The 7768-nt window shown below is 44.2% G+C and overlaps 1 protein-coding gene across 6 annotated transcripts in view; it reads left to right on the top strand.

Annotated features, from left to right (window-relative positions):
* The first annotated feature begins 2373 nt into the window (after nucleotides 1–2373).
* SP1 (Sp1 transcription factor) overlaps nucleotides 2374–7768 on the top strand; it is a 43664-nt gene continuing 38269 nt past the window's right edge. Inside the window, exons 1-3 of one of the 6 annotated variants that reach the window (XM_081935903.1) lie at nucleotides 2374–2555; nucleotides 5265–5353; nucleotides 6101–7514. In XM_081935903.1, the coding sequence (XP_081792029.1) occupies nucleotides 2549–2555; nucleotides 5265–5353; nucleotides 6101–7514 (1510 nt within the window). In that variant the 5' untranslated portion in view covers nucleotides 2374–2548. The other 5 variants (XM_081935898.1, XM_081935902.1, XM_081935901.1 and 2 more) reach the window with 5 other exon arrangements.

The raw sequence follows: 7768 nt of genomic DNA, 5'->3' as shown, positions 1-7768 counted from the left end.
GATCATATGCAATAATTCAAAACACATTTGGAAGACTAAAGAAATACACTTTTAATAACCATTTTATTTCAGATAATTAAGTTTAAAGTTTGCTCTTATTCATTGTATAAATAGTAGAAACAATGCCTTTCTGAAAGCATTATAATAAGGATTCAGGTCAAGAAGCACATCTAGCGTGTCATCTCTGGAACCATTAATATGCTTCATTTTCTACATAATTTATAGTATAGTCCTTTGAAATGAAAAGTTATACGCTTAAATACTACTACTGTTAACTGCAATTGTTAAAACAGAAGATTCCCACCTTACTTTTCTATCAGTATTAAGATACTATACATTTATACAGATAAGAATTTTTATTTTTTCCCCATTCAATCATGCTTGATTCTTGGAGACTGCCTGGCCAAGTAACTGCAGTTTTCTTGGGAAGGTTTTTCATAAGTGGTTTGCCATTGCCTGCTTCCTGGGGCTGAGAGAAAGTGACTAGCCCAAGGTCAGCCAGCTGATTTTGTGCCTAAAGGGCACTAGAACTCTATCTCCTGGTTTCTGGCCTGATGTCTTAACCACTACAGAAAATTGGCTCTCATTGTCGGAAGTCAATGCTTCTTTTTCTTTTTTCTTAGCTTTCCTCACTTCTCCTTCTCCTTTCCCTCCCCACTCCTTTCCTATTTACTTTGTATTTTGTATTTTACATTACTTTATAACTCAATAAAATAGTCTCCATTCATTTAATAATAATAAAATAATAATAATAATAAAGGGCAGGGAGTTTGGGTTGAAAAGTGTCAGCAGGCACAATTTTCTGAGGCCTAAGGAACAGTAGTCTTACACCACAGTATGTGAGGCTGCCTGCAGTGCCCAAAATCATTTTTTGTAGCTTGAAGTAGTATTTTGTAGGAACTAAATTTGAAAAACTATTACCATATCTATCTACTACTACAACTAATATTAAAATATTAATTAAAATAATGGTTAATGAAAAATGCTGCAGGCTAAATGATTGAATTTTTTTTTACACTTTTAAAAAATGCAACTACATTAAGGTTCAATGTCCCGTCATGTTAGTTTCCTTTGTACAGGCAGTCCTCGAGTTAGGACAATTGAACCCAAAATTTCTGTGGTTATGTGAGACATTTGTTACGTGAGTTTTGCCAAGGTCGTAACTGTGGAAAACGGTCATGTCACTTTTTTCAGTGCCTTTGTAACTTTGACCGTAACTTTGTAACCTGTCACTAAATGAACCATTGTAAGTCGAGGACTACCTGTAGCTCAGCCTTTTATTGTACACATTATCTAACAAGGCATCAACGTTTGAGCTGGTGATCATACATTTGGGAAGATTCTGCAACCTAATGTATAGCATGAGCAACTTATGCTATCCGAATGTGTTGTGTGTGTGTATAAGCAATATCTTTCAACATGTAAAAGGTGCCTCTTAACGAGACTAATTTCGTTTATTCTTTTATTGAAAAATGCGTGCTTCACTGACAGGAGCAAGCAAAAGCCTAAGTACTGTGAACGCCAATCCCTCTTTTTTTTAACACCTTCCTTGGACTGACAGGTAAGAGAGAGAAACTCTAGCGGAACCACTGAATAGGGTGGCCGGATGCCAACCCCCATTTCACCGATTCCCAGAAAATAGCTCAAGCGTCACTAGCCGTTACATAACGCTTTCATTAAATGGAGGCAAAAGCGGAACCTCGCTTTCCACGTCCGAGCTAAAATGGCACCACATCCGTCACTTTTGGCTAAGGCCCACGAGCTCCGTCATCCCCCATTGGCCAATTTAAGGCCGTCCGCGTCCCTCATTGGAGTAGGCAGGTTTCCGCCTCCCTGTCGTTGCTGCCCTTCGGCTCCACGCTTAATCCCTCCGAAAGGCTTCTTTTCCCTGAACTAGGGCTCTCCGTAGCCGCTGTGCATGTCACTTCCTGCCCTGTCTCCGCCTTCTATTCCTTTCATGAAAACCTCGCGCGGCCTCCTCGAGCTCCGATTGGGTTACAAGCAGGTCGGTCACGAGTCGAGCGGTACGATTTCATCATACGCGCGAAGCTTCCGAAACTTCGCGCGACAGCCGATTGGCAGGCCGCGACGTCAGTTAACTCCTGCCTCTTCGTCCTTTCCTCGCCCGTGTTACTCTAACACTCGGGTCGAAGCTCCACCTCTCTTCATGGGGCGGAGCCTCGCTCAGAGGCGTTTCCTGAAAGGAGTGCCACCACCGAGCTCTTCGTAATCTGTTTCAATTTTCTTCAACACCCCCCCCCAACGCCACCACCATTCCCGCGCCAAGCCCCGCCTCGCTTTGCTTGAATAGTCGGAGGACACGTCACTCACTGCTAGTACCGCCTCCCGGAGTTTCCTTCAGGCCTTGTGATTGGGCAGAGCGGCAGGAGGCGTGTCCCTGGGCTAGGGCCGTGTCGGCGCAGCTCCCTCCCTTCGCCAACCCTTTGGCGGTCACCGGTGGGGTTAGGCTGCCTCGTCACCGACTTCGCTGCCCCCGCCCCGCCCACCCCTCCGGCACCACTTAGGTTAGCCTCCCCCGTCAGCCAACATGAGCGGTAAGAAGGGACCATCGTGGCCGGGCGGGGGGCGCCGCCTTCTTTCTTTTTCCCGCCCCGCCCAGCCCAGCCCCCCGGGCGGGGTGGGGGGGAAGAGACCCGAACGGGGGAGGGGTAACGATTGTGGGGAGGGGAAGGCAGCCACAGGAGCCGCGGCAGGGGAAGCCTTTTGGGGGAGGGGCCCCGAGGAGGGGAGCGGGGCTTGCGATGGAGGGTGGAGGAAGAAGCGGCCATGGGAAAGGGAGGGCAAGCCGCCTCAGGGAGGAGGAGGATCGGGCGGGACCAGGTGGGGGCTGGAATTTCTCCGCTGGAAAGAAGCGGCGGAGCCGGATGGATCCTCCGTCTGCCTCTCCCGGGTGCTGCTGCCCGAGGTTGGGAGGGAAGCGCAGGCGAGGCCGGAGAAGGAGGGAGGAGGAGGAGAGAAAGTAGCCAGGGGGACGTTAAAAGCCTCTGTGTGTATGTATATTATGGTCTCCCAGTCCCACCTTGAATCCTCGCTTCGAAGCTTTAGAAGCCGGAGGGGGGGAGAGGGCTTCGGGCCATGTGCAGAGTGGCGCTCTCGCGGTTGAAAGGGGGGAGGGGAAGGGCCAAACTTGCAGTTCCGGAGTGAGGCCCTGTATGTTGGCTTTCCCAGGAAGGCCGGAGGCACTTCTGAGAAACGATAAGGCCTTGTTTGGTGCCGTGCCCAAAATATGAAGAAATCCACCCTTTCGGTAGGAAGCTTTGCTTCTGCCCTTAAGGAGAGAAGTGAAAAAGGGGAGTAAAGAAGGAAAAGAAATGCAAACCCGCATGAACAACTCCAAAGATTTAGCTAGGCCTCTTTTACTCCCTCTCTCAGATTCCCATGCAAAGGGAGGCTTCGTCGTGTGTGTGTTTAAAATTATTATTGTTAACATTGGCCGAGCTACTTAAAAAAAAAAGCCTTTCGCTGGGCGAGGAATTTTAAAGTCGGAAATCGTTAGGTTTGGCAGGCTTTTGCTTTGTGTACACTGGGTGCAGAACTCCGTATTGAACCAGCTGCAAGTCAGAAGTTTGCATACTCCTACGCCCCTTGGGAGTGACTCATGCCACTGCTTCCCCTTTTCCTCCCAGCCGTCCAGAGATGCCTTTTGCATTTCTGCTTTTTTTTTTAACCCAGAGAGCCCCTCTCAATAGGCCTTGCCCTGCTCTGCCCTGCAGCGATGGAGTTTAGGATGAAGTGGAGCTGTTTTGGTTTTTTTATAATAATAATAATAATAATAATAATAATAATAATAATAGCGACACTTTTGTGTATTTTCATGACAGAGAGGTTTTTTTTTTAAAGATGTCCAGCTGCCTTTTAAGACTCTTGTTAAGGGGAAGCTGAAAAAAAATTGTAAACAGATCTCTGGTATTTATTTAAGATGAATTTCCGAGGCTTGAAATCGGGTTGGTTTTTGCATCATCGGCATGAGGAAGTGGCCAAGGGGTGAGGCAGAAGGCTGTGAATATGACGCAATACCGATATCCGCCTAGCAATTTTGATTCCGACCTTGTCCTGGGATGTTTTCTTTTTATGAATGTTTGTGTATGTGCAACTGCAGCAATCAATAGCAAAATATGATTTGGTCATAAGAGCCCCTCTTTGGATATTTTATTCCGGGTTTTAACAGCAATTCTTCATGATCACTTTGCCCCATTTTATTTTGCTTGTTGATGAGGAGTGCAAACAGTTTATCTGGGATGCTAATGCAAAGTTGCTCTTTAAATTTTAATCATAGTTATATGTTGTACCTTTATTCAAAGAGATTGGGAAGTAGTATATCATATCCTTTCTCATTCTTGAAACAGTCGTGTAAGATGGCTTGGCTTGTTTACTGTTTATTAAAAATGTGAGCATAGGATTTTTGTAGTTACATTTGAATTGCTCACTGGATTACACTGTCTTTATTGACACTTTATATTTCTGTGTTCTCTTGACCACGTTTCCTCTTAGGGACCTTAACTATGGTGTAGTTCATTATGGTGCCAGATGACTTTTAAAGACACATTCTAAATGGTTTGTGTGTGTGTGAATTGTAAAGTATATCACTAAATGCATAATCTATAGTCACAATGCTTTACTTTGTGTTAAGTGTTCTACTTTATTTAGTGTCTGCTGAAGACCTTCATTTTTAAATCTGTATTTTTAAATAAAAAATGCTGAAGATCTCTTGCTGCCCAATACTTAGTCCTCAACTTACGACCCCAACTGAACCCAAAATGTATGTTGCTAAGCAACAAATTTGTGAAGTGAGCCCCATCTTGCCACGTTTGTTAAGTGAATCACTAAGTTGTTCAATTAAGTAACAGTTGTTAAGTGAAACCGACTTCCCCATTGACTTTGCTTGTCAGAAGATTGCAAAAGGTGATCACATGACCCTGAGGTACTGCAACTGTCATAAATGTGAGTCAGTTGTCAAGCATTTGAATGTAAATTACATGACCATGGGGATACTGCAATGGACATAAGTGTGAAAAATGGTTATGTCACTTTTTTCAGTGACATTGTAACTTTGAGTGGTCACTAAGTGAACTGTTGTAAGTCGAGGACTACCTGTATGCTATATAGCATGGGAGGATCTAATGCTAAATTTTTAAATAATCTGTGTGTCTTTCTGTTTCCTCTTGAAATAGCTACATGCTTTATATAATTTATTTAACTCTTAGTTATTATTTTTTCTTTCTTATCCTCTAATTTCCATGCAGATCATGATATTTCAGAAGACATGGTTGTTATCAAGACTGAGAAGGTAGATGAAGGCTGCAGTAACGATGGAGGAAACTGTGAGGCCCATGTAAGTAAGAGTTCTGAGGAGAGATGTGTTGAGAGGGGGGAAAGATCTCAATTTGCAATAGAAAGATACCTTTGGTTTTTAATATATGTGGTGATGGAACATTCTCTTCTTTTTCTTTGAAAAAGGTTGGTTGCTTATTTTTGCAATTTAAAAAAATCTTCCAATATTTTTACAATCCTCTATAATCAAAGTCACAGTAGAAAAAGTGATGATAATAATCTTATTATTATATTATTATGGGGATGAGTAAATTTAAGACAGGTTAGGTTAACAGAATAACACAGTTGGAAGGGATTTGGAGGTCTTCTAATCCAACCCCATGCTCAGGCAGCAGACTTTATACCGCTTCAGACAAATGGTAATCCCGTCTTAAAAACTTCCACTGTTGGAAGCATTCATATCTGGAGGTTAAAGATTCATCAAAATTTTGTTAGTATTTCTATGAGTGTTGGAATTTCTACTTTCTCCTGAAAAATTGTTGGAGTGTAAAATTGTTTAATTCAAGCTCAAACTGATTATTTCTAAGTAAAATAGTCTAACCTGAGTGATGAGGGGTGTTTATTATACTAGAAGTTGTTGACGTCTTACGTTGGTTAGACCAGTGTGTACAGTCAGTGCTTTAGGGGATTGGCAAATCATCTATTAATCGGCTTCCTTCTTGTGCTCCTTTCCAATTGCTGTTTTATACTGTCATTTGGGATGGGCAGATACTTGACTCCTCCTGTCTTACTCTTTATTTCCTGACAGGAGTCTCAGCCTTCTCCTCTGGCCCTGCTAGCAGCCACATGCAGCAGGATTGAATCTCCCAATGACAACTCTGATGGTTTACAGGTGCAACAGGGAGGCTCAAGTGAATTGGACCTTGCTTCTGCAACTCAAATCTCCCAAAGTTCAAATGGCTGGCAAATAATTTCCACTACTTCTGGAACTGATTCTCCCAAAGATCTGGGGAATAATGGCAATGAAGACAACGATTCATCATCCAAAAACCGAGCTGCCGCCACTGGGCAGTATGTGGTTGCCACCTCAAATATGCAGAACCAACAAGTTCTGACGGGCTTATCAGGAATGTTGCCGAATATTCAGTATCAGGTGATCCCCCAGTTTCAAACTGTGGATGGTCAACAGTTGCAGTTTGCCACTGCCCCTACTCAAGTTAGTGTCCAGCAAGATGCCTCTGGCCAACTGCAGATAATTCCAGGAACTAACCAGCAGCTCATTACAAACAGGTCTGGCACAGGCAATATCTTGGCTGCCATGCCAAATCTTTTGCAGCAGGCTGTCCCCATTCAGGGAGTAAATGCTCTCTCAGGGCAAACCCAGTATGTCACTAATGTACCACTGGCTTTGAACGGCAATATCACCTTATTGCCTGTCAACAGCATTGCTGCCAGTTTGGCCCCCACCTCCCAGTCAGTTACTCTAAGCAATTCTAGCTCTCCAGAGAATAGCTCTCAGCCAGTTACTGTCACGTCAATCAGTTCCTCCAGCGTGGCTGCGACTCAAGCCAGTACTGCCTCTTTTTTCACCAATGCTAACAACTATAGTGGCACTACCACCACCAGTAATTTGGGCATCATGAATTTTTCCACTAGCGGCAGTCTGGGAACAAATGTTCAGGTGCAGACGCCACAGAGGACAAACAGCTCTCAGAATGCCGATGCTGTGCAAGTTGCAGTCCAACAAGGACAACAGAAAGATATTGATCAAAACCACCACCACCAGCAGATCCTAGTGCAGCCTCAACTTGTTCAAGGAGGACAAGGCAGCCAGACCTTTGCTCCTCAAGATGCCCTGCAGAACCTGCAGATCCAGGCACTCTCCAACACTGGCCCAATCTTTATTCGAACACCCACTGTAGGGCCAAATGGACAAGTCAGCTGGCAAACTATTCAACTTCAAAATCTTCAGGTCCAGAATCCGCAAGCTCAGACAATCGCTTTGGCTCCCGTGCAGGGGGTGTCCCTGGGGCAGACAGGGAGCACCAGCACAACACTCACACCAATAGCTTCTGCCTCTCTACCCAGTGGCACAGTCACTGTAAATGCCGCTCAGCTATCCTCTGTACCGGGCCTTCAGACCATCAACCTTGGAGCCCTGGGATCTGGCATCCAAGTTCATCAGCTGCAAGGGCTCCCTCTCACCATAGCCAATGCCACTGGTAAGTAGGAGATTCTTCTAGTGCAGGGGTGTCAAACTTGCTGCGTCATGAGTTTGACATCCCTGACATAGTGTACATTGTTGATTTCCATGTACATTATTCATTTTAAATTGTTATCTTAAACAAAGTTTTCTTTACTGAAGGAATAAATTGGAACATAAAGAACAACTGTACTGAAGGTTGGACGTGAAGAAACGAGCTAAAAAAACCTGGCATTTCTAATTCTTAATTTTTTCACATCAAGAAATAATAGT

The sequence above is a fragment of the Natrix helvetica genome (assembly GCF_964273705.1).
Source record: "Natrix helvetica genome assembly, chromosome: 1".
Classification (NCBI taxonomy): domain Eukaryota; kingdom Metazoa; phylum Chordata; class Lepidosauria; order Squamata; family Natricidae; genus Natrix; species Natrix helvetica.
The sequence above is the reverse complement of the archived record's forward strand: the minus strand, read 5'-3'. Positions and strand labels throughout refer to the sequence as shown.